At 43.3% G+C, this 27,852-nt stretch overlaps 1 protein-coding gene across 3 annotated transcripts in view; it reads left to right on the top strand.

Moving 5' to 3' along the window:
* The window catches only part of ptprua (protein tyrosine phosphatase receptor type Ua), a 151,916-nt gene extending 139,630 nt beyond the window's left edge, over positions 1 to 12,286 (top strand). For 2 of the 3 annotated variants that reach the window (XM_034545473.1, XM_034545474.1), the window contains 7 exons: positions 1 to 125; positions 1,159 to 1,308; positions 3,669 to 3,983; positions 6,824 to 6,949; positions 9,453 to 9,610; positions 10,123 to 10,258; positions 11,258 to 11,320. The exon at positions 1 to 125 is cut by the window's left edge and continues 11 nt beyond it. In XM_034545473.1, coding sequence (XP_034401364.1) covers positions 1 to 125; positions 1,159 to 1,308; positions 3,669 to 3,983; positions 6,824 to 6,949; positions 9,453 to 9,610; positions 10,123 to 10,258; positions 11,258 to 11,320 — 1,073 coding nt within the window. Of the gene's footprint in view, positions 126 to 1,158; positions 1,309 to 3,668; positions 3,984 to 6,823; positions 6,950 to 9,452; positions 9,611 to 10,122; positions 10,259 to 11,257 lie in introns of all 3 variants that reach the window. The other variant, XM_034545472.1, reaches the window with a different exon arrangement.
* Positions 12,287 to 27,852: the final 15,566 nt, after the last annotated feature.

The raw sequence follows: 27,852 nt of genomic DNA, 5'->3' as shown, positions 1-27,852 counted from the left end.
GCAGGACCGGCTGCTACATTGTGCTGGATGTCATGCTGGATATGGCCGAGTGTGAAGGAGTGGTGGACATCTACAACTGCGTCAAGACTCTCTGCTCCCGACGCATCAACATGATCCAGACTGAAGTGAGTGGGAGGGCAGGAAGGGGGATAAGAGCGGCTGACGCTGTTCACCAAGAAGCTCAGCGGTTTAATCTTCACGCCACAGAACTGCTGGTTGCCCACGTTTCCCATCGCTGTTGCTTAATATTATAAGCGTTTGCAGTGGAACGGCCGACTGCAGCGTTCCCACAACCGTTTGGCGGTGGGAGAGGAAGCGTTGCTTCACGCAATGTAAACACACTCTATTTATGGGTTTGTAAGTTAGACTGCAACAAGGAGAGCGATACTTTGTGATACTTTGTGATACTTTGTGATACTTCTTAAAGACAAGTATGAACTCGTATAGGATCGTCGCCTTGATTGTATTATTAAACGCACTATTGTTTAGAATAGTGACTCTATTCAAAGTCTACTGAGTTTTACCTCACAGTCTTCAAATGAAAAAACCAGGACACAAGTAATTAGTAGAGTAAATACAACTATTTAAAGTTGGAAAACATTTTTCAAATGTTCTCTTATTGACAAGTCTGGAAGTGGAGACAATACAGTAAATACACAAATAAGGGTATTCATCCCCCTTTTGAATTTAATCTTTTCACCTTTCAGCGAGAGCTTGTCTACCAGCTGAATACATATTTCCGTAATTACAGAACTTATTAAAAATTATAAATAAGTTGGAATAGGGGACAGTTTTATACCTGTAATATTTAATGTATCCTCTGCTCTTTCATCTTTTGCTTGTTTGGATGTCAAAACAAATGTCCTGGTTTCCTTGTTAATTGCACAGCTCATGACAATATTTAACTGTTGTGTGTGGGCAGTGGTGTTGCTCCTTTGATGTGTGTTTTCTGCACTTTTTACCCATTTATAGACACATTTCTGCTCTGGAACAATGCCAAAGAGTGGGCATGGCGACCGTTACGACATTCACAGCAGTAATTAAATTCGGCATTGTTCTTCACAAGTGGGCAATTAACAGGAGGCTCATAAGTGCAGTGGGGGTTTTGTGTGACTTTGTACATTTGTGAATGTTTTCCCCCGCCGGTCTGCCTCTCAGGAGCAGTATGTGTTCATCCATGACGCCATTCTGGAGGCCTGTCTGTGTGGAGAGACCGCCATCCCGGTGAATGAGTTCGCCATAACCTATAAGGAGATGTTGAAGATCGACACTCAGAGCAACACCTCGCAGCTCAGAGAGGAGTTTCAGGTACTGCACAGAAACACACGACATGTATTTAGGTCTGCATTTGTGTCTATATGATAGTTTGTTATCTGATTTTACATTGAATTGCTTTGTTTCTCCCAATAAATCATGATACATCGCCTATTTGGGTATAAAAAAACGTCCTATTGATAATACTGTGAATATAAATGTGTAAACAATAATGTCCGACCTCTGGCCCACTGCTACATCCCGTTTACAGTACGTCGATTCCTATCTGTCTTAATAAAAAAAAAAAAAGGTGGGGAAAAAAAGTCTTGTGCTTTCAATCGATCTCCTTAGTGCGCCTGAATAAATCACCATGGAGCACAGGTTGCCTTATCCACAGTTACGGGACCATCGTCGCAACATCTTGGCGATATTTAGAAAATCAAAGAATACATTTGTTAATCAGAGCATAAGACGATCAGAGGGCTATTTTGAGTTTATGAACGATTCTCTAAAATTAGCTGGGGGAAGCTCATAGAAACACATGGTTGCCTCTCGCTCGTTGGCCGTCCCTTATCTTCCCTGTCTTTTCCCTTAAATCTGGGGAATGCTGCAATGGGGAAAATGGAATTAGGGCAGGAAGTTATATTTACAACCACGAAAAGCAAGCAGGCTAAAACACACACACACACACACACACAGACAACACAGCCCTTTGTTCTAAAACAACAGTTAAGCGATAGTCACGTACATCTCAAGCAGTATTTTGTGTTTTTTTTTAACTGTTTTTCTTGAAATGTATAAAGCTTAAGCAGAAGCGGATCACTGAGCAAAACAAAAACTAAACAGGATTTGACGGCCAATCGGCGATAGGCAAGACTTGACCAATCGGATTTGACTTTGTAAAGTCTTAGACACCCGTAGCTGAGTTGAAATGTTCAAACCACAAGCAGATATGGCAGAACCCCCCCCCCCCCCCCTGAGTTCAGTTCAGCAGGTACACCAAAAGCTAAAAGGTACATTTAGTTTAAATGCGCAAAAACGACATACATGTCAAAATATATGTGTGGCTGCTCTGATCCGAACAGGCTGCAGCATCTCACCACCGCTCGCTAGAAAGGGAGAAAAATTATACCCCGGCCTATTGAAACTGAAGTCTCACCACAGTTGGCCGGTCTTAAGCTGGTTGTTAGTGGCCAGAAGAATGGCCCCGTCGATGCCTATGGTGTAGGTTTTATATTCACGGTTCAGGTTCAGATTTCCCCCCAAAAAATTGGCCTTTTTAAAGGAATACAGTAATAATACTCCACCATGCAAATTATATTTGGCATTTGAACTAACATTTTGGACTAAAGTTTTAAACTTAAGACACGTGCTCTCACTCCTGTGGCGCTGTATATCTTATGAATCACCTTGCTGGACCCTCAGAAATAGACAACACACAATGAAATGCCCCAAGACCTCACTCTGGTTCTGTTCTGTTATCTGCACGAGCCTTGCCTTGACTTTTATTTCTTCCGATTCCGTGTTCGTCCCCCCTCACGAGAGCTTTTACATTTGCCCTTCTAAACACAGTTTGTCTTGCAATGCAGGTCTTTAGTGAGAAACCTGCTCAGCTTGTTAAATATAAATGAATAGTCAGCATGAGAGTGATAGCCACCAAGGCTGCTTTTCTAATCAGTATACATTAAACATAAAAACAGTGCTCAGCATATTCTGCTTTGCTCAGCAGAAAAGTTTTAGATTGCAACTAAGAAGGTGTGTTTGTCTATTATGTAATGGTATTGCCTTGTCCAGTTAATAGCAGTTATAATTATGTTATTGATTGGTGACCTTTGGCCATAATAATAATAATAATTTCCTTTTTAAATGCAGTAAAATTACCCTCTCTCAGCGCCGCTCATATGTGTTGTCCAATAAGACAGCCTCTTATAATTGGGACCTGTAGTCTAGATGCAATATTCCAGTTACGAGCTTGAATGTTCTATTAATGTTGTCTAAACCAATGGCAAGTCATTTGAAACATGAGCCAAGTCAAATTTCAATTTCCATTGCTTCATAATATGCTTATTCATAATGTCACAAAATGTGTTTTTATCCATTAAGCCTTGTGGGGATTTAGACTGATAATGAATGTGTTTTAAAGTTTTCCCGGAGATGATTGGAGATAGTTGTGCTTGTCAAGTATTGACAGTCAGGCTCTATATTTCCGTCGCCTCTGTCCCGTCTCTCTTTGATCCAATTTCTGTTCCGCCGCAGTCGTCTCGTGTTATCGCAATCTTTATTCTTAGTCGTTCATTTTTATCTCTGCATCTATAATACGAAGACATTGTCAAACACACACGCCAACCTTTTTTAATTATCTTCTCTGCTCACGCTCCTCCTCCTCCTCCTCCTCCTCCTTCCTCCTTCCTCAGACTCTGAACTCGGTGACCCCACACCTGGATGTGGAGGAGTGCAGCATTTCTCTGATGCCGAGGAACCGCGAGAAGAACCGCAGCATGGACGTCCTGCCGCCGGACCGCTCCCTGGCCTTCCTCGTCACCACCGAGGGAGAAAGCAGCAACTACATCAACGCGGCGCTCGCCGACAGCTTCCTCCGGCCCGCCGCCTTTGTTGTGACGCCGCACCCGCTGCCCAGCACCACCACCGACTTCTGGAGGCTCCTGTACGACTACGGCTGCACCTCGGTGGTGATGCTCAACCAGCTCAACCAGTCCAACTCTGCCTGGGTAAGAGGAGAGGGGCTATTAAACCAGTTGGAGATGCATTTGTCTGCACATATCTCGAAGGTAGAAGTCATTTTAACTTCTATGTTATCAGCTTCTCACTCATTACTCTTGTAATGTAGCCTTGGGTAACTTTTAAACGCCCGATTTTGATTTTGATTTTGATTAGTGCTGTTTACTAACATTCAAATAAAACAAATGTCATCACAGTATGATATTGTATACTGTGTAATATTGTATTCTCTTATTTATTCAGCTTACTGATGTTTAACTTCTGCCACCAGAGCAGCTTTTCCTTTGACTAATGTGCTCCAACTATTACCTAAAGGAGATATTGGGAGTGTCGAGCGTCCAGTTCCAAACACTGTGAGTCAAGCAGTAAGCTGAACAACAGACACATAGAGACAAAAAGCAAAGTAAAACCTCAACAAGCTGTCAGTCTGTCTCCTAAGTCCAGTCCACTTAGCCAGCAGTCTCACCTGCAAAGAGCAATTCCTCTTGTGCAATCAAAAAACTGGCCTTGTAAGTCTGGATATTTATCAAAACTGAAGAGCTTCATCATTGCTGTGTGCGGAGGCAAAATAAACCTGTATCCCTGCTCGACCACTCAAAGCACCTCCACCTCAGTCTGACGTGGACCTCGTTGAGCTTCATTCGCCAATGAATGTGGAAAGAGAAAAAAAGAAAATCATTGGACGCTGGAATAATGGGTCATTACTTAAGTTTAGTTAATTAAAAGCCAATTAATTAAGAGGAATTGTAGTAACATCACAGTCTGTTCTTATAAACCTGTGTAGCCGATGAATGATGATTATTAAGTCATGCAGTGACGTCTCGTATGAGTACAGTTTTGCCCGTTTACGCCGCATTCACCTAATATGAGGTTCTGTATTAACATAAGACTTCCGGGGCCGTATTCACAAAGGCGCTTATCTTACAGCCAGGACTCCTCCTAAATGGCACTAAAGAGTTTCCTCTTAAGACCTTTTCACAAAGCTGCTGAGAGACACTTTCAGTAAAGAACAAAGAGAACTCCTTCGCTAAGGGAAGGGCCCGAGTGAACCCATTTCCTATGGATGACATCATGTTTAATGAAATCTGAGTGAATGTGAAATAAAACGTTACACTGACATTGATACACTGGAGCACGAGGGGGAAAATAATATTTCATTCGGAGATGGACGAGACATGCAGCATGTGATGTGCAACAAATCATCATGGGTTGCACTCTTTTTCTTTGCGGTCTCATTATTACTTTTATTGATTTCATGAATTGTAACTTGTTCTTTTTCTTCATAATCTCATTATGAGTTACTTAGATTATTGTCCGTGTTACAATCATGCCCATAAAGCACAGTTCATTTAATGAATTCCACGCATCAAAGTTTGCACCAAATGTACTTGATGTGAAACCAGCTGTAATTGCATTTGGGGATTATTTAGTGGCCATTTTTTGAACTGTTAAACAAATTGGGGTCAAACTTGATAGAATAGTTTTGACAGACAGCTGAGATTTCTCAAATTCGGTAGCGGAGTGCAAACTGTCTTCTCTGGTTGTTATTGGATTTATTTTCTCCACTTGTTGGTGAGTCGATTGAGTAATTGATAAAAGTGTGGCATCATTGGATATTTATAAAATACCAGACAGTCAGTATTATTTTCTCTTAGGTCTTATAAACCTAAAGGTTTTTCCCGAATTTTCTTCTGCACTACTTATTATTATCACAAGTGAAATCCTGCTTATTTGATTTTAAATTCATAGTTGCACAGGATTCTTTATGTTGCCGTTGACAACGTGCCATCCATATATCGGCCTTTTTCCGCCAGATAAGAAGTGAAAGGGACACGCGGTGCAGTGAGGACGGGTCGTCACGTGTGTGTCTGGCCTTTTTAAACTGCTGCTCCGCCACAGAGCTTCACTCCAGTCCATTTTATTTACACGGGCTGTCGTGGCATTAACACGTTCTTATCATTTCCCCACATGTTTGCTCATGCGTGGGTTTTCTTTCCGCCGTCTCTATCGCCGCTCTGTCACCGCGTCATGTCGGATTCCAGCTCGGCATTTCCACCATGCCTGTCAGCTGCAGCCTGTCCCTCTCCCTCTGTCACTCTTTTCTTCTCCTCCCTGCTCCCTGGCTGTCTCTCAATGCCAGTGGATTAACAGTTCACACACACACACACACACACACAGTTTGCCCTCCTGAGTTGGAGCTGCCTATCTCCTGTCTCAATGTATAAATATTTATCTCCCTTCCTGCCCAATGTCACCTGCTAATACCCGTATGTCATTGTGAAATGCCATTATCACTTCCTACTCCAGGGGGTCCCCTCAACCCCAAAGTCTCTGCAGAACTCGTCAGCGTGGCAACACAGCTGTTTTTTTCCTCTACTGTTGGCTAGGGGGGGCGGGGGGGGGGGGGGGGGGGGGGGCATCTTTGAAGCAGCGGTGATGGGAGACCTTGGCTTTTGTGCGCGCCAACCTCTCGGCTAACTTCCTGTTTATCTCTCCCAGGCATAGCCAAGGTCTCCTTCTCCATTAATTTATAATGTGCCAATGGTAATGATTTCGACTCATGAATAATTCAAGCGAGGTGACCGCGGCGTATGCGAAGGATTGTTCCTGGCGACGTGCGGGGTTGTTTTTTTTGCTCATTCAATTTACGGTTGCTATTTGTAGATAATCATTGTCATTTAGGCTAATTGTCTCTGCTGTCAATACTCAGGTGTCTTGTTACTGGGACTCACCATCACTGGCCGCTGACATAATGATTTGTTCTGCCTCAAGCAAGTGTGGGATATTGACCTGTTACCTCCTCTCCTCTCCCCTCCTTTCCTTTCCTTAGCCCTGTCTGCAGTATTGGCCTGAGCCGGGGCTGCAGCAGTTTGGACCAATGACAGTGGAGCTTCTGTCCAGGACGGCCGACGATGACGTAATCATTCGTCTCTTCCGGGTTCAGAACATCACTCGGGTAGGTGGATCCACGACGAGATGACTCCCATGGCCCGACTTGTGAAGATGATGTATCGACCCAATTATCATATCTGCGAAATCACGATTTTTGCAATCCCAAAAAAATAGGATGGTAGCACACAAAAGCACTTTGGCTGTGTTACCAGTCGACTTCGCTGGTGTGGGAGAAGGAAAATGTGTTTTAAGATTTGCAACTGATTGGGAATTTCACTCGACTACAATATGTCCCACATGGGCAAAATTAATTGTGTGAACAAACCAGTGACAAAAAGACTGCAACGCCACTATATTCTGAATATACAACAGTATTGCCAATACAATCGATTGAGTTAATTAAGCAGGTTCATAAATCAATGTTGATGCTCAAATCTTTTAAAAAGCTTGGCACTTTTTCACACTTAAATTAAGGTGAAATTTGTTCGGCAAGTTTGAGTCGCAAAAAAAGCCAGAAAGCGTGTGTGTGCACCAAAAAGCAGGAGAATCTTGAGTTTCAAGTAGATTGTCGAGTGTAGAGTTTCACAGCGCTTTAAATATAACGTAATACTGTTGTGTCCAGCTCAACATTTGCAGTATTTTCTTGACTGAACTCAACCGAGCTCTGGGTGAACGGCTGAACATACGCCACAATTTCTATAGATTTCCTAATGAAACTTGTTTATTTTCTCCACTGTGCACCATATTTCCCCTTAATTAATTTAAGATAAGATAAGATAAGATAATCCTTTATTAGTCCCTCAGTGGGGAAATTACAGGATTTAGTATAATAACAGAAATAAGATAAAAGAGTAAAAACAAGAAGAAGAATATATATACAGACGGAGTAGAAATAGAATAAAGTGTATAAAATAATTAAAAAATTAAAAAGTACTTAAACGTAATTTAATGAAAGCATGATATTGTCTTCATTTTGCTGTCTTCACAGCACAAACAAGTGTAAACTCTGAATCACTTGACGAGTTAATGGCAGAATTTCTTGTTTTAAATGTTACATTTTCTTATCAAACTAAATGTTTCTGTTTTAATGATGGATATGGGCAAAAAACAGACCGCTCAAGTGTTGCCTCAGCCCAGTCCCCGCTCGAGCTCGGCATTGCGGTAGGAGGCATTTCCTGGCACTGAATCAATGCCTTTATTCTTAAGAGGGTTAATGAAGCCTGATACTAATATAATGATTCAGAATGGTGACCTCGGCCCCAGCTGGCGTTTGTTGTTCCCAGTGGTCGGAATGATTTGCAGCATAATAATCATGCTCTCGGAAAAGCAACTGTATCAACAGTTTGGTGCTGTCATTAGCCAGATATAGTCCCAAGACTTGTTTAATAAGCAGATTAAGTCCTGTATAAGCAATTATGTGATATTGAAACAAACAGAACTTCTATTATGCAACTTCATGACTTTATTGTCTATAATTACTGCAGCCAGTTCCTTGATGTTTCACCAGATTCAGTATGTGTGTGTGTGTGTGTGTGTGTGTGTGGGGTGTGTGTTGCTGAATGTGTTGGTGTGTTGTGAGTCTATGTGTGTGAACCCATGTCTGAGTAGCTTAGCCCCGGTTCCCATCCTTTGACCTTGGTGCTCAGCAGTCTCCTGTAGATGCTTCATGCAGCCAGTTGAGCAGGCCTTGTTGTGAAGCTTCCTTTAGTTGAACAAACCCTCCTCTTGCGCCACCTTACCGGACCCTTAAGTTGACCCTTAAGTCTGCCTACACCTCCCCCGTCACCTTTCCACTCTTACCCTGCCCCTGAAATATCTTGACCTCATGCCAGAAACTGTTCCCACGTGGCTCTCTGCAGGATCCCGAGGAGACAGACACCACAGAGCGAGACACCGATAGCTTCTATCCCAAGCAATAATGTCCTGTGATAACTGGGTGTAACTTAGCGTATTGTTGAGATGATTAATAGCTCCTCCCTAACACCAGTGGTATTGTTAGTGCTTGTGTACCACCACATTAAAAGGGACTTTGACCACTAGTGGTGCTGTCTCACAGGGTTCTTTTGTCTGTATCTTGTGTGTGTGTGTGTGTGTGTGTGTAGCAGGACACACATGTAGGCTTGTATTCTGTGCGCAGGAACCATGTAGCATACCAAACAAAGAAGACTGCTTGCTGATGTAAAGTGGCCGTAAACAACTCAGGAAAGAGTAGACAGAAGGGCGGCATACCTGCTTCGGCTTCATCGTTCAGCTACAGTCATCAACGCTTCATTAGAAATGCAGCGTTGACACTTTTGAGGGCACGGCCTTGGTTTACATTCATTTCAATCGTGTCTCACTTTATTGTGGTAGGTTATAGCCCACCGCCACGTTAACAGCCAATTAGAAGTGAAGAATTGGAGCGGGTTTTGAAGTGTTGACAGAATCCCCTCCGGCGGAGAACCAGAGAGGCGTTTGAATGAGTTTGTAATGTGTCGAGCGTGTGCGTTTGGCTTAATGCACTTAGGATGTCTTGTATTGGAAAAAAATATATAAAACTCCCCTCTCCAAAACTCTTTACTCTAAAGATTCAAGAAGGCCAGCTTGTGGTGCGTCACTTCCAGTTCCTGCGCTGGTCCCCGTACCGCGACGTGCCCGACTCCAAGAAGGCCTTCCTCAGCCTGTTGGCTCAGGTTCACAACTGGCAGATGGAGTGTGGAGAGGGACGCACCATCGTCCACTGTCTGTGAGTAATCTGACTCTGCGCCGTGCGTGTGTGTGTTTTTACACTTAAGATACAGTCTAGGGTCCCGTGATGTTGATGTGACATTCGAAACTATTATGAATTCAACGACTCTGTTCTTGTCTGAATGGAAATGCATGAGCTGCTCGAGTGCGGCTGCCTGCCTCCCATGAGATCGGTCCCTCATCTGCATGTCAGGGCCCCTTTGATCTCTGGAGGTCAGGTGGCGCGCTAGACTTCTCAAATCTGATTAAGTTTCTCGCATCTGTATTTTAATGAGAACTTTACTCCGATATTCATCTTGAAAGTCTGCCAGTTGGCCTTTTTTTTCTTCTTTTTTCCGACAGCATGCTTGATCTGTGCTCAGTCAAACTGTGACATTTCACTCCGTGCCGCCACCCTCCGAGAGGCTGTCTGGGCTGCTGCGCCACATCTTTATTAGGTCGCTCGTGTCTTCATGCTTCCACTCTGTGTGTTTGTGTCTGCGTCTTTTGTTTTCCTTCTTTCCGGAGCAGGAACGGCGGCGGGCGAAGCGGTACCTTCTGTGCCAGCACCATGATCCTGGAAATGATTCGTCACCACAGCATGGTGGACGTGTTCTTTGCTGCCAAGACGCTGCGCAACTCGAAGCCAAACATGGTGGAGACAATGGTGAGCAAGCAGGGATAATTATCTCTCTTCACAGCAACATATTATATCATACTGAGTGTGTTTCTGCGTCAGCCAGGGACTTCGGGGAAGTGGAAAACCGCTCTGCAGGAAGACGAAGCAATTTAATACCATAAATATAACAAATGTTGCGTTTTTTACTTCTTTTTTCTCATATTCACTATATTCTTAGATATATCTATTTAAAAAAAAAACATGGTAGCACAATATGAGAAGTCTTAAATGTATAGTTAGACATTTTGGGAAATACACTTTGTCCAAAGGTAACAAAAACACCAGGACCCCTTCTTAGCATAAAAATATAATTATTTCAATAATTTAATAAATGAGATAAACACAACTGACTTTCTTAAGTATTGTGCTCTCTCTATGGTTGCCAGTCACTTATATATACTTTCCTTCAAATAACAAAAAGGCATAATTATTGTTATTACTCCACGGGACTTGCGTCACTCTTTCCCTCCGAGGACGTCAGCACATCCGATTGAAAGGTCGCCAACACTCAAGACTCTTTTCCCGCGGACAAATCGAGAAGGAAAGCTATCCATTCATCTTTGTTTTGACTTGAGGCTTAGTAAGCAAACCTTTTTTTGGTAAATAACAACAACGTCATCGCCATCGCAGAGCACAGGAGTGCAACCTCTTAAGCACCTTGAATGAAAAGGATGCTGTTTCCCACACATTTACACGCATTAAAAAAGTTTTAATTTAGAAAAGTATTTATTTTCTCTTGCCTGTCGGGGGGCAATTGAGTGAGTTATAAAATGTTTGTGAATGCGTGCGCACTGTCACTACTGCCAGCGAGAGTAGCGAGGAAGCTAAACATGAGAGTGAGGGTGAACCCTGAAGAAACTCCGTGATAAATTCATCTGAAAATGGGACAATAAGATAAATACATCCCAGGGAAAATATGTAATTCAGGCAAATGTTGACCTGTTGACATGCAAAATAATCCCGGGTCCATGTCTGTGCTTGTTGTAGGAGCAGTATCGTTTCTGCTACGACCTGGCCCAGGACTACCTGGACTGCTTGGAAGTCAGATAGCACCAATCTCTCACTTCTCGTCCCTCTTCAAGGAGAAAGTCTGGATCCCTGACCCAGTCTCCTGGATCTGTGCTCCTCTAGTCCATGTATACAGCTCTGGTTGTCTTCTTCGCCATGCCTGGATGAAACATTGTCTGCCATAAAGACCGATTTAAGAAAGCTCACTGGACAACATGTAACATACTACTGACACCCTTTTTTGCTTTTCCTCGGCGCTCTGATCCAACCTGTACTTGTTTGTGCCACTTTACAGTAAATCTGCCAAACCAGAGAACACGTAACGGGAGTAGAGTTCATTTTATACACAACCACTGTCGAGGCAGCCGGACATCTTGTCATACACCTCGACGACAGGGTTCAAAGAGCTCAGCTGTACCCTGCCTTATAATGAACAAACACTGAACGGGAAACTACAGTTGATGCCGACCGCCGGGTGATATTTTGTGTTTGTTTGTAACACTGTAAATGGTGCAATCTGCTGTTGGTGAACATCTCATGTCGTACTGTACTATATTTGAACTTTATTGTGGGCGAGGCTGACAGTTGAAGGTAAACGGTGAGAAGGAAAGAAGTCGGCCACAAACCCGATGGACATATCTGTACAGTAGAGTTGTCTTGGACCTACGTTCTCTTTATTTATTTTCCGTGTATATAGATGTTTTTTTTCCTCCTTCCCCCATCCCCCGGGTGTTTCTAGATGTTCTCAACGTCTTATCAATGTGCCAACCCATTCTCTCTGTGTCTGTAAATGGGGACCTCTTCAGCATCTGCATGCCCAGTCTTACGTGTTTCATTGCAGTGTGTGGCCCAAGTCTGCTTTAGGATGGATTCTGCAACGCCAATCCCTCCGCTGTTCTCCAGAGAGCTCCGTGAGAATAACCCGCCTGTTGCTGTGAGAGTACGGCACAATTCAGTCGCTTTCTAAATTTGTATTTATTCAATGTGTTTTATTTTCTAAATAGTGTATAAAACAGGAAAGTAAATAAAATATGTTGTTGCTTAACAAACATGATTTTTTTTTTGGGGGGGGGGGGGGGGGGGATTGTTTTTGTCATACCTCATGACGACAAAGAGTCCAAATGACACCGGAGAGTCAAAGAAAACACAGAGACACTCAAAACGACTGAAAGAGGAATCAAAACAAAGTCCACCAAAAGATGCAAAACATCCCAAAGACTCAAAATGACCATAAAGATATGCAAAAAACACAGAATTACCACAAATGGACTAAAGTCAAGGTGACCACAAAGAGACACAAATGTTCTTTTACATCTGTTTCCAGCATCATTGTAGACTTTTGGAGTTACAAAAACGTCTATTAATTGATAATATAGTTCATAATGTAACTGTTAACAGTGTATTAGTGACAAAAACTAAAGCTCCGAGTCTATACTTTACTAATATGCGACCCTTCTTTGACCTCACAGAACTCCAAAAGCGGACTACTACACTATACTCTGCAAAACTATTTTCAAACAAAAGTTGTCGATGTCTCCCCCAACAAAACCCCTCTCCCATTACACTTCCGCCACAAGAAATTGCTGCGTAAAAAAACAAAACACAGTTCATTCGCTTGACCTGTATTTTAATTTACGCTTATCATTTAATTAGCAACTTTAATGGACTTTTTTTTTTTTTATCATTACCACCAAACGGAGCCTCTAGGATTCAACCACCTCTATAATTGGAGAGTCTTGATGATCCATTGATCGAGGGCACTTAATCTGCATGAGGCGCTTTACAAGCGACGTCACATCTAGTTACTGTGTTTTATGAGCGCCGGTGATTCACTCTTTGACCCTTAACTGCACTCTGTGCTCTGTTCCTTATCGATATACTGTACTCTCTCTGCTGCCTGTGCAAAAAAAAATGCAGAGGAGAGGGCCGATAGAGCATGGAGAATGAACTCGGGACATGGTCAGACAATGTGATAAAGGTCAAAGGTCACGCTGGGGTATCCACAGGTTAAATTACAGTCTCGCTTTGTGTTTTACGAGGCAATAGATCTCCCTTCAATGCATTAAAAAAGAGGATGAAAACCCGCATAATGCATGTTAAAAAAATCAATAAAATTAAATAAACAAAAATAGCACAATCGCTATTGTGTGCAGCGGCACAAAAGGACGAGGATGACGCTCAACTCAAAGCATCTGTTTATGTCAGATTACACAAAACGTGTTTTCTTTCTTTCATGTTGCTTGAAAGAAAGAAAACACAGTTTCTCAGATTTGTCTCCACTGCGTCTTTTCTTTTGGAGGCTGATGTGAATGCTTAAGAGGACAGTGTGAGTCTCATTGTCACAGCGGTAGTGACTGTAATTACCGGAGCCGTTGTTTCACACCGAAAGGCTGAACGCAAGCACTGGAACTGAGACTTTCTAGATGACTGAATGCAATAAAACACTGACAGAGGGATCGTGGGTATCCGGGGGATGCTTATCTTGATGAAGGCATTAATCACTGGACCTTTTCTGCACACGCGCACACAGGGAAATTATATTAATTCCAGGCAATTATCAGAATCATACAGATTATCTAATAAGTATATAAAAGGTGGTAATGAAGCACAGTCATTTTAGCAGTGATTTCAGCTTCTCATGCAGCTTTGCACATGAATAGTTTATTATTTGCTCCTTTTGTTTCATTTTCATCGTCACGCCCTCCTACTTGGAGAGCAATCGCAAAACAGACGACGGCATGCCTTTTTAATTGTTAAAATCCTCACTCATAAGTTATTAATATCCACATAAAAGAGCACACACGCTGAGCTGTTTGCACAGACTATAAGCCACTGATAAACAACACGGGGCTGGTTTCCACGACAAATCTGCTGCCGGCGGGTTACGGTCTGAGTCCAGCAGGCTCTGACTAGTCCTTTCCTTTTTCTCTGTCGTGTAAGTGCACAGATTTGTAACTTCTGCAATCAATCAGGAGCTTGTTTTGTAGTGTTAAAGAAGGTCGGGGCCACATGGGCTGATGGGATGTGCGAGCATGTTGGGAACAATTCCTGGTGCCCCGGCATCACAAGTCTGCAGAAGGAAAGCTGTGCAAACACGCAAATACAAAGAAGCGTCTCTTCCCCCCGCCGGCTTTGTGTTAAGTCTCCAGCCATGCAGGGGGTAGCCACGTGAATCAATTAATCTCCTTCATTTTGACACAAATTCACCACGGGAGGTGGGCTGCAACCCGTCTGGTGCTCAGAGATGTATCTGTGTGTCTCCGCCAACTGATGGCGGATTCAATTTGAGCTCACTTGAGCTCCGTGCGGATTCATCTTATCTCTGACACGACTTTACATTGCATTAAATTAGATTGCTCTTAACGGGCTACGTGGACCGGAATCTTCCCTCTCATCTTTTTTCATACGGTCAAATCCAATGATGTCGCACAAGGTCTGCAAAACCTATTTCGAGACCGGGGGGAGAGGGCTGCTGACGATAAAAGCTGATGTGTTTTTTAAGAAAATGTCTCATTCGGGAAGGCAATCATCATTGATTACGTCAGGCCCCCCCCCCCCCCCCGGATGATAGAACGTCCATGATGGCTGCGGTTAATGGCAAATATGTTGTTTGGTAAGAACGCGGCGCATCAGTCACGGGAGGCCCCGTGGCAGTGCTGGAAACACGGGATGGAAAAAAATCTGTTGCGACTGTTTTCCCACCCACAAAATAATCTATTGAGGTGGGAGGGAAGAGGCGAGCCGGTGGCCGGGGGCCAGTCGATAATGACCCTGCTTTATCCTGGTGACTCGCAGTTCACAGGGCCTGCTTCTCCATCTTTCATCGCTCAGTGAGATAACAATAACAATAAGCTCGCAGGGAAGTTGAGGGGGGGTCCGAGGTGGCTTGACCTTGATATGGACATGACTGATATGAATCATGCAGAGCTCCATGCCCAACTCACCCTGGTGGACGTGACACCGAGTGCCGAAAATGAGCATTTATTTTCATGAAAGGTATTGAAAGTGGGTTTATAGGCTTCTTGATTTGGGCATTTTCTCTGGTATTGGATAGTAAAAGGCAGACAAAGGAAGGCAGAGAGACGCAACATGTAGCGAACTGACACAAGATGTGTTTTTAGATTTAACCTGAGACTAATAGTCAACAATTAAGTATTACAACTACACAGAAAGTAAGGATTTTCTACAACACCTGAAGGAAAGCCCACTGACACACAGACGGTGAAGGAAAGCCCACTGACGTACAGACGGTGAAGGAAAGCCCACTGACACACAGACTGTGAAGGAAAGCCCACTGACGCACAGACGGTGAAGGAAAGCCCACTGACGTACAGACGGTGAAGGAAAGCCCACTGACGCACAGACTGTGAAGGAAAGCCCACTGACACACAGACGGTGAAGGAAAGCCCACTGACGCACAGACTGTGAAGGAAAGCCCACTGACGCACAGACTGTGAAGGAAAGCCCACTGACGCACAGACGGTGAAGGAAAGCCCACTGACGCACAGACTGTGAAGGAAAGCCCACTGACGCACAGACGGTGAAGGAAAGCCCACTGACGCACAGACTGTGAAGGAAAGCCCACTGACGTACAGACGGTGAAGGAAAGCCCACTGACACACAGACTGTGAAGGAAAGCCCACTGACGTACAGACACACAGACAGTGAAGGAAAGCCCACTGACGCACAGACTGTGAAGGAAAGCCCACTGACGCACAGACTGTGAAGGAAAGCCCACTGACGCACAGACGGTGAAGGAAAGCCCACTGACGTACAGACGGTGAAGGAAAGCCCACTGACGCACAGACGGTGAAGGAAAGCCCACTGACGTACAGACGGTGAAGGAAAGCCCACTGACGTACAGACGGTGAAGGAAAGCCCACTGACGTACAGACGGTGAAGGAAAGCCCACTGACGTACAGACGGTGAAGGAAAGCCCACTGACGTACAGACACACAGACAGTGAAGGAAAGCCCACTGACGCACAGACGGTGAAGGAAAGCCCACTGACGCACAGATGGTGAAGGAAAGCCCACTGACGTACAGACGGTGAAGGAAAGCCCACTGACGTACAGACGGGGAAGGAAAGCCCACTGACGTACAGACGGTGAAGGAAAGCCCACTGACGTACAGACGGGGAAGGAAAGCCCACTGACACACAGACGGTGAAGGAAAGCCCACTGACGTACAGACGGTGAAGGAAAGCCCACTGACACACAGACGGTGAAGGAAAGCCCACTGACGTACAGACGGGGAAGGAAAGCCCACTGACGTACAGACGGTGAAGGAAAGCCCACTGACGTACAGACAGTGAAGGAAAGCGTCTTTGTTCTCTCTCTCTCTCTCTCTCTCTCTCTCTCTCTCTCTGTAAGATGGTCAACAGCTGGTGGGTGTGACGACCACAGTCATCACGTGAAAGGAGAGTGGCGACCCTCTCGTGGAGTTTACATGTTGTCCGCTTGTCAGTAAGAGTTGAATCCATTTGGCCTCCAGGGTTAGGGTAGTCAGTGAACCCATGATTGGTCTTTTTCTTTTTAAAAAGGTCAAAATGTGTTCAGTTTCATGAGATCTTGATTCGGACGCACATTTAAAACGGATACATGACGTTTCACAAAAATTTACACAATCATACAATTTTTAAAACTTGGTGAAACTCGTAAATTATCAGTTTTACAAATACAAACCCCTTTTTAAAAAAAAAGAAGAAAAAAAAGGATTTGCTTTTTTCAAGTTCATAACATACCTAAACTGAAATTCAGATTTGCTATATCCTCTCCCTCTGGAGACAGTCCATCCATTGTGTGCGTTAGCAGAGAGGAGTGACATCCAAAGCCGGGAAAAAAATCCCAAGTCACTGAGGGTGTCTGAATGGCATGCTGAGCAAAAAAGGGATAATCTACAGAAGAAGAAGCAGCAGCAGCGACTAAGTTCCTCAAACTCTCTGCCCTGTTCTCTCGCTTACTTTTTTTGCATGGCGGCAGATGAAAGGCCTCGGCGCCACACCGGCGCTCTTTTGATTTCTCTGTATCGTTCAAAACGTTGAAGGAAAGGGAGTCGGCAAAGAAGCCAGTCAGTCTGCACGCTTGTGAATACTAATACCAGATCACTCTTCTTTAAACACATCGGACTCCAGTCCGACTTAGCTTTCGTGTATATGTTTGGTGCAGCGGTGGCAGTGTCATCGTATGCAATAAGAAAGCTGGACTACCTCGTCACTGGGCGATACCGGAGAGTGATTTCACTCACCGCCGCCACGGTAATGTGCGACGTACCATTACGCCTCTGAATTGATTATTGAACTGGAGCTCTTTTATGGACTTTACACAATGAAGCGGTGTCATCTCTGACCATGACAGACGGTCCAGGAACAACAGTTGATAAGTTCTTCAGCGCTAATGGCCCTGGAAATGAAATGGCAAGGGACCATATTTCTCTCCTCTGTCTCTGTTGGGCAAAAGCCTGCAAGCAAATCTACCACACAGATGAACAATCAATAGCCAATCACGAGTTGGTGTACTTGTGTAGTTAACCCCCAGGACAAATGTCTCCATTCATATTAAGACAAACAATACAAACTATTTAGTTGAGATGTGTTTTATTAGTATCTACATTCAAGGCTTCATTGTGTTTGTGTGTGTGTGTTGTCAAGCAGGATTTCAAAGAAATTGCAACGCCCATGGGATTGACCTGAAGAAACGTCAGTGAATAAGAGCATGGCTGTGTGCACACACGGGAGTGTGATCAATGGTTTCTTTTGCTTTTATGCCAGCTATATGAAAAGCACATGAGTCTTTATTGCTGTAGGCTTCACTTTGAAACTGTGGACTTGGCTTAGCATGGAGATTAAAGGAGGGAAGGGAAAAACACACACACACACACACACACACACACACACAAAAACAAAAAAACAGGAAGTGTTGTTACCCAGCATGTGAAACACCGCACCTGGCTGCCTGTCTGTGGAATCGGGCCATTGAAAAGATGGCTCGATATAGACTGATGGACAAAATGGTTTTCTGGGATGCTGTGATGGACACTCACAATTTGACATCTCGCAGACCAAACCGATGAATCAAGAAAATAAAGATTCATCAATAATTGTTGCATCTGTAAAACTAGTGTGGACTGTTGGCAGCTAACAGAACCAGGGTCTCCTGAGTCCAAGTTACACAAGTGTGTGACTAACTGTTGACCTAACCTTCTCCCTTAGCAGTCCCGTCTTCCTAAAAAGGACTTACCCATAAAAAGAAACTGCATTGAGCATTACTTTTTTAAGTAAAACATATTTTTGTTTTGTATTACCTTTTGGGTTTTTACGTAATACAAATGAGTTGTAAATGAGTTGTCGGAGGTCCGAGTAGAGAGGAGGTTGGTGTGGTGTCCCATGTGAACCAGTACTATTGTTGTAGAAACCTGACCAAGTACTTTTGTTGCATTTAAAAAAGAAAAATACTAATTATATTCCTATTAAGTCAAACCATGATGTCTTTAACTAAACCGAATACCAAGTAGTTTTGTTGCCTAAACCTACTAAAGTTGTTTTGTGCATTTTTGTTGTTGTTTTGTTGTCATATCAGTTTCCAACCATATATTTCAAATTGCGACCGTAATTCAGGATAAAATGTCTTTCCCTTAACGGATCTGCAAGTTGTTTGAGAACGTTATTTTGGAGCTAACCGGGTTGCTCTTAGAGGTTTTCCGTGGTGCTACAACAACTACTGCTGCCATTGTTTACGAGAGATGGCAGTTTAGTTTGCACAACCTTTTCCTTTTCATTAAGTCTGAAGAAATGGCCGATGCTGTTTTCTCTTTTTTTGGGGGGCGAGAGCCGTCTAGAATAAATTACACTGGCCATGTTCTTTGTTATAAAGAACCAAGGAGTGTTTTTTGTGGCTCCTGAATAGCGCTGGCAAACTTGCATACTAGATCGTAGGATAAATCTGTCATTGGTTTAGGTTGTTTCATGAACTCTAGTAATGGCATCTTTTTCTTTTTTCTAAAGCAGGGCTGCATAGAGAAAACCACAACCTGCATTACCTGATGTAAGAAGCTCAAAGCATTTCTCCTCCCAGCAGAGGCACAGATAGATCGAAAAGACAGAGAGAAACAGAGAGATGGAGATTAAGGGTTACTCATCAGGGACCTTGTGAATCGTCACCTTGCACAGTGAACTTTACTTGATCCTGGGAGGCCATTGGTGATCTAGTTTAGCCAGTGTTCAGCAATCTTCTCCAACGCTGCATGTCTGAGTGCTTTAATCTGCCTGACTGAGGGGTTGGTGTGCGACCAGTAATGAAAGCGCCTTCAGGTCGCAATGACACAGCTCAGGGGGATCAGGCCTGCTTCATCCTTTTAGAGATCTGTAAGGTTACCATTGCATTCGGTAATTAAAATAGATTTGGGTGGAAAGATCAATGCCAACATGTTCATTTCAAACTAATTGCCAGTATAGGTTGATTTGTCTTATTGGGATAATAGCCCCCATTGGTGTGCCTCAGCAATAATAACACTGCAGCAAAATGTTGCTGTGCACCAGTGAGCTGAGTGAAACCACACCATGCATGTCTGTCAGTCTAATGATAGCAGAGCACACTCGGCATACAGCTCCGGGACATAAACCAGCACAGCATGATAACGTATATCTGTTAGAGCTGCAGCATATTGGTTGATGAATAATGCTCTAGTATTTCTTTTTTAACCTCACTTTGAAGTTGTCACTGGTTTTCTGCTGTAAATCCCTTTAATAAACTGCATCATTATTCGGTTACCCTCAGCTGTTGACGCATTTGAAGTGGAGTGGGCTTTTCAGTGTGTCGCTTGGTTTGGATGCCGTTATCATAACATGTAAAAGATCCCCTCTCCTCACTTTTGAAAGACTCAATACGGATTCTCCAAAAATAAATGTGTGGCATCTAAAAGCACTTACAAACTCCCCTGCCTCTCCAGGACCCAACTTGTCAGACTATAAAGCACACTAATGTCTGAGGGCATAGGGTCTGGGTGCTGCTCTCCTAATCATGCACTACACTAGTTCATTAAAACTTAAACTTAATGACTACAGAGTCAGAGTTGCCCTCAGCAGCACCAATTAGTTTATGTTTTGCCTAGTTACAGTTTTCCTGAAGGGCCCAAAGCTCTTAGTGAAGATCTAAGGTTTAGTCACACAATAGATAAATAAACAAGAGTTAAGCACAATACTGTTTCTTAACAGAGTAGCTCTTACAGTTCCTCTAACTTTAAGCATGTTCAAGGATGGTTAAATATTAATATTTACACAACAACAGGGAAGTTGTGAAATCAATCAGTGCAGTTGTGACAGTGAACACAACGATAACCCATACCGTGGTACCCAGCTCACTCTTCCATATTCATGTGTATTCATGTAGACTGCGGCCAAATTGTTTATGTAGATACAAGAAATGTAGCATTTGCTATTTTCTGGAAATGTGAATTTTGAATTTGATTCTTTAAATCGCATTCACGACACTATTTTTATTACATTTTCCCTCCACCCAATTACAATGTGATCACCTATAGGATCCAAGTTGGTGCAGGTGAAAGGATTTCACCGTCCCTCTTTCCGCAGCGTCTGTTTACACTTGGGGGCCCTCGTTTGATTGTTACGCTCTGTTACTTTTCCATTGGACTTCTAGCCTTCTGCACACAGAAACAAACAGGAGATAACTCTTCTTGATTACAAAGCTACGGGTCCGTGCAGAGCAGAAGCTCTTACAGCTACCTATTCTATTGTCCTAATTGGGGATATTGACCAGTCCTCCTGTCCTGTGATCTAGCCGGCCAGTGAGCCGGTGAACGCCGGGCTTCACCGACCGCCGGAGGAAAATCTCCCTCTACACAGCATTCTGACATCTCTCAACGGTTCTACAGGCAACTCTCCAGCCTCGTTCTTTCAAACTGAGTTGGGCAATTTGGTCCCACTGGAGTGATGGTGGAGGTTAAGTGAGTATTCTTTCCACTTAAACTCAAGCGGTTCATCTCAACGTGTCGAGATATGGTATGGTCGAGTGCCAGGAAAACAGATATGAGAACATAGATGATAGATAAATGCTCTATCTGTTCCTGTGGACACCAACGTTGAGGTAGAAGTATGCAGTATTAAGTAGACCCCTGTTATAGACCTCTCTTGGACTTTTCATCCCTGGCCAGGTGGAATAAGCCGGCAGACATCCACCCTGAGTTAGCACATGAAAGCTCGCCTTGAGGCACGATTCCAGACTCATCTGTTGTGCCGATTCTGCTGGGCACATGTTGGTCCGTGCCTGCAGTGACGGCGAGGCGTCTTTGGGCTGCAGCGTGTCTCTGCCTTCCCCTTTTTGACTCCCGAGAGTGAAGCTCGGGCCGACTGCCAGCATATCAAGGCAGGGTATAAAATTGCTCTGAAACATTAGGACTGAGAGTGACCAAGAAGTGAATTAGGCCATGGTGAATCATTTTATGCCACCCCCAGCTCCTACCCACTCATCTGTCCCTTATCATTTCATTCTGCTCAGGGTGTCTTGTGTTGTTTCAAAAACACTCCCTGGGGCCTATCAACATGTGTTTCATGTGCTTCCATCAGCACTTTTTTAAAAACTTGTAGGCTCAATGTGAATTGTTTTGATAATATTCTCCTGAGGCAAAAAAAACCTCTATGAATTTGTTTAGTTTAGTTTACTGTGTGTATGTACATATTTTGCGCCACGTCACATATGCAGTCAATATTCGGTGCAATATCTGCCGATCTTTACGATCAACACATTGTCACATCAATGCAAAAAATACCACAGCTTGGTCAATGCTCCTCGGCTTCAAACTGAGGCTCTAGGTACCCCTCTAGTGTCAGGTGTGGACAGTGTTTCAATATGTTTACTCTCCATCTATAACTGATACACGAGTCAACACATCGCCAGCTCAAGAAACTGTCAAATCTCTGCTGGAAGTTATGTTTTATGTCGGCTCTTGTGATTAGAGGCCTCATTGCAGGTAGTTAGCGTGGCCATCTGTGAATAAAGAGCACTGCATGGTAGTTGCATAATCTAGTTGCATTTGTGACCCTCGTCTCTGTTGTATCCGTCCAATTAATTCATTAATTTTATTAAGACATTCATCACAACAAAAGATAACAGGTGTGTATTGATGCCCTCACCATATCTGTGGGTGACACAAGACAATACAATTGTCGTTTAGAACATCCATCTAAGAACAAGTATTAAGTATCATAGAACGATTTTTTGTTGTTGTTGTATATATGACTGAGAACAAACATTAAAGGACTAATAAAACACATGACTTCCCTCGTGTCAGGGCCCAAATTCTTGCTCTGGACCAAAGTACTGAGGGACAAACTAGCAGACCGACTGGCTGCTTCTGTGTAAAGGAATACTTCCATCGTATCCATTTCGTCTATTGAAGCAACAGCTCTTTGTACCCTCGGCAGACATCTTTCCAGACTTATGTTTGTGAGGCTCCACATCCCCCCCCTCGCGATCCACAAGGGGAAGAGAGACAGACATCGTACGGGCGCCGTCGTTACTGAGGTGATGCGAGAAGAAGCTGGAATGAAAGCTTTGTGAAGTGTGACAATTGGACTCTGACACTGCTCAGTGACACAGAAGAAGAGCCACCAGTCAGACGCGTCGCGGCGGAAGCCAAAGTGAGATTTCTTCAAATGGCAAATGCTCTGATGAGTTTCGCTGAAAATGGATATGCCGAGAGTGAGGGAGCGCGAGTCATTTGGAAGGCAATCATTTAATAGGATTGACCCCTTCTAATAGAGGTGGTTTAAATTGCTCCAATTTAATTCTTCACGAAGGCACATTGGACACATTTGAAGGACAACTATTGGATACTAATGATGAGAAAAGGTACTTATTGAAAAACAATAGGGGAGTTTTAGGCGTAAGATTCTGACAGCCAAATCTAAAAGGAACGATTATGTATCTTTAATGAAACATCTCTATCGCTATTAAGTCATGGTCATGTCCTTTCTGTCCTGTCATAACTGTTATCCTCCCCTCTCTTCAGATCGTTAACCAGAGCTTCTCTTTCTACGCAGGATCCACTCAACAATCTAATGTAATGACTTACATTTCTCGGGTGGCAAGAGGAAAGATTAACATAAACAGTTTGACACACTGAGGTCTTTCCTTCAATTGATCCCCCTCGCCTTCACGGGCGTGCAGTATCAGTCAAATCAATGAGCCTGTGTTGTTCACGCCGATAGGCATTTCTCTTAAGAAATGTAGCCATAAAAAAACAACTGCACGTGCTCCGACCTTCTGTGTGACAAACCTTCTTTGCCCACTACGTTGGATAGCAGAAATGTAATCTGCATTGTGAAAGTGAAAAGGGAGGTAATGTGTCAAGTGATTTACATACAATTCCCTGCGAGACTCAAAAAGTGCCACAAGTGCCCTTAATTGCCGATTTCACTTGCTGAATGGAGGAGTTTAGGGTCCAGACCATGTTCAGCAACTACAATAAGAAAGGAAACTAATACAATAAGGGATGGGGAAATAGTTCACTGGGTCAGACTCAAAATAGTGTTCTGCTTTCTCAGGCAGGGACTTTAGGGCTGGACAAGAATATCACTTCCTTTAAAAGCGCCAGTCTAATACTTACATTCTCATTCTTAAACCTGTAAAAACAAACAAAAGATGTATCCGTCCATTTTGGGGGTAAAGCAACGATCCGTCTCAGTGTTTCCCTTTTATGTTGAAATGTGCGCAAACCAGTTCTATCTGGCAGATATGGAGCTTCATTAGCATTTATTTAAAAATCTGTTTTTGGTCGTCAAGCGAATGTTAGAAATTCACTGACTGATTTTGATGCTTTAACTGCTTCTCTCTGTGTTCACCAACAATTTGCCAACTTTGCTTTTGGCGTTGTCTATTTGCTTTTTGGCGCAGGGCAAGTAGCGCAGTCATTGTTTTGGACCCTTTGTTTTGCTGCCTGCTGCTGCTGGAAACCACCCGGTGAGAGTGAAGCAACAAACAATGAGATGAAAAGTTGCTGTAAAGCTGAGCGGAGCTTCTCATTGAGGTGATAAGTCTCTGGGTCCGTCACCATGACCGATGTCTTCCTCCTACAAGCGGTCTTGTGATCTCAAACTTTTGGTTTAAGGAAAAATAAACTATTATGATACATACAATTAGTGTACATATTTTTGCTGTGTTGAACTTTTTGTGGAAACGCTTCAAGCTTCTTCTGTGTGTGCATTTCACAGAGCAGGCTGGATGACATCACGGCCTTGGGTAGCTTTTCAAAAGCACTAATTCCCGCTAGATGCTTCCCCCAGGAGGTCAGCAGGGATGGGGCTAGAGAAAACCAGACCCCCCCCCCCCCCAACTTTAGAGTTTTACCTGCTGTTATCCTTTCGGTGGGGGCCAACACCATGGGAAGAGAGAAAAAACACACCGACTGTAGGTCAACAGCTTTAGTGATGGCATCCAAGTAGTTTCGCATGATTAGCCATGTGACCTTCATCTTTCAGGTCCCTGAACAATCCGTCACAGTTTACAGCCTGACTCCCGGGTTTCACTCCCCCCCCCCCCGGTGTTCTCATTGTAGTTGTGGATGGTTTGACAGATCCTATACCTGGCATGATGACAATGGCTCCGAGTATAATAGCAGCCAATAACTTCAAATGGGCGTGTGTAGTGCCTTCTCGGTTTCTTTAGATCTCATGAGACATCATGCATGCTTAAGTGGGATTGATTTGGCAAAGAAAAAACCAATAGCACATTGCAGCGTTTGAGCTGTGGGTTGTGTTATTGTCTGCCATCACAGCCTATTCATAACATATAACAGTCTATTTCACAGATAATTTAGGAGTTTGCCATCAGCCTTTGTACTTTATTCTTTAGAAAAGGGAGTTTAGAGCAGAGCTCCAAAGCATTTTAATCAACTGATTGCGGTGGCTTCTTTTTGACGTTACATCAACGTGAGCACAAAAGGTACAAGGCAAAATCTATCAGAAAAATCTAGTAGGCAAATACTAGAAATGATGCAGTTTATCACAGAGCTGCAGCATTTCATGCACTCTTTAGACGGTGTTTGATGCTGCCTGTGAGGGCCTCTGAGATTTCTTTTGGCTCAGTTGGGCTGTGATGGGGAGTGTGATGTGGCACAGCACTATCTCTATTGACAGCACATTTATCACACTTTGTCTCCGATAGCATTCATTTGCATGGGCCCATTTCCAGTCATGTTGCTGGAGGTTGGTGTGACAGTATGTTCATTTTTGTCCTAAAGCCACGCAAATATACGAACATTTGTTCAAAGCCAAACAGCAAGGCTGTGTTCTTTTATACACTGCGGGGGAAAAAAAAACGTCATCCCTTTATTGTTTAATCTCACCATTTATTCTGTGTAAATGTTAACCATGCAATGTCACATCCGCTTCATATCATGCCTCACGGCGTGCGTGGCAGAACAACACTTGACTTTGATTTTGTTATGGAATTATAATTAATGACAAGTTATTGACGCATACATTATTTTATTTACAATATTATTGTTCTGGTGAAAAGGAGACAACACACCAAAGTGAAATGAATAAAGGGAACACGGATGATAAATAATACAACACAATAAATACAGTAGATGCAGTCATTTAGGTGCATTTACGTTAATTGACTAATGGGTAAATAAATATTTACAGAAATAAAATAAAAATCAATAAATACAGAGTAACACACATTATTACAATGATTTAAACTGATCATGTTATAATGATTTTACATGTATGCAGTTTTCTTGTCCCTATTAGAGGAGAAAAGATTAGACCGTTAATTGATAAGTCGAATGGCTTTTAGCAATCAATCAATTGATAAGACAATAAGAAATAATTGTAAAACTCACTGGCTCTAGCTCCTCAGCAGTGAATATTTGCTAGTTTTCTTAGTCTTGTAGTAAATTAAATATTTGTCAAAATATATAAGTAAAACAAATGTCCTCCTTTTGTGATGGAACATTATTGTGTCTGTTTTCAGGCATTGTGTCCCCCACCCCTAGTCCAAGATGCCCCCTGTCCCTCTGCCTCCCCAGGTAGCCACCTGCACGTGAACTCGGCTCTAACGAGAGCTTGGCACATGAAACAATTAAACGTAATCTCCCACGTGGACTATTATTTGTATCTTTATCTGGTGCATTTTTTTTTTTAATTGACATTTTAAATGCAACTGCACTATCGGCTCCACATAGTCGCTCCCTAACCCGCAACCCGGTCTTTTGCTTGTAATGGTCCTCCTGTGCATGTCTGCTTCCTGTCTGTAGTATTGAATTGAATATCAGTGTCGACCAAGTGATGCATGCATTCCGAAACTAAACTAAATAAGGCAGCCCAGTTTGTGAAAGCTTGAGATAATGCGTAACATTTGAATGTGTAGTTTTTAGATCGGCTCTTGTTGTGTCTCAAACTCAAGCGTAAAAAAAAAACACCCACATGTGCTGAGGGAAGCTCCTACTCTGTGCTAATAAGCCACAAGAGCTTACATGGCGCTCGAATCTTTGAATTCTTGCACTAAAACATGAGCTTTTGAAAGTAGTGTTCTCCCTTTAGAATATTGAATATCATCTTAAACTGTATTAAAACCATTAGTGTTACACACACACAAAGAAAACTATTTATTCTAGTTCTCTTGACTTTCTCTCTTTACAGTGCATGTACAAAGGAAATAAAGTACCCCATGAATATTAGACATGAGTTCACAGTCGTCCAGCCTCTGGTTCCCCCTCATGTAAACACCGTTAGCTCTCTCAGCTCTCGCAATAGTTTCCACTGTTAGCGATGTTAGGCGTGTTGAGAGGGAATCGATTATCCATCGTGCCCTATCAAACTTTCTCAATATGTAATAGAGTGACCTCAGTTAACCAGGTGTTACAAGGGAGCCAGTGTCGGACTTCCAGAACCTAAAAAAGGACTTTCTTTGCACCTAGCCGTGTTGTCACAGTGCACACACACACACACACACACACACACACACACACACACACACACACACACACACACACACACACACACACACACACACACACACACACACACACACACACGCACACGCACACTCTGGAGGCCTCCTTCATCACTGCAGCAACATGAGCTGTTGGACCACCAGAGTTCAGGGAAAACTATATTTTAAGCTGCTGCTGAGACTCTTTTTAAGACACAAGGTGCTCAGAAACGTGTCTTAGGTGTCGGACTGTATTCTGATGGGTAGTGTAAGCAGCCAGCACCACAGACATCCTGCAAGAAGGGGAGCTGAGAGATAATCCTCGTCTACAGATAGTCCGAGCACTGTTCAGGCTCGAACTGATTCACAGCGGTTGTGCACAGTTTACCTGTAAGCTCAGCAACTGAAATACTATACTGGAGTGTATGGCACAGTCATGCAGAAAAGAAACATCAAGGTGAGTCAGATGATTACCTGAAGTTTGCAGAATGTCACTGGCTGACGATGAATGTTTTCTCACTGGCTTTTCTTTGATCAGCTGGTTCTTGACAGCAGTGTTCCTGGTCTACTTATGTTTGCAATTTCAGTTTTTTTTCATGACTTTACACATGACCTCGTACT

The sequence above is a fragment of the Cyclopterus lumpus genome, chromosome 11 (assembly GCF_009769545.1).
Source record: "Cyclopterus lumpus isolate fCycLum1 chromosome 11, fCycLum1.pri, whole genome shotgun sequence".
In the NCBI taxonomy this organism is placed as follows: Eukaryota; Metazoa; Chordata; class Actinopteri; order Perciformes; family Cyclopteridae; genus Cyclopterus; species Cyclopterus lumpus.
The sequence above is the reverse complement of the archived record's forward strand: the minus strand, read 5'-3'. Positions and strand labels throughout refer to the sequence as shown.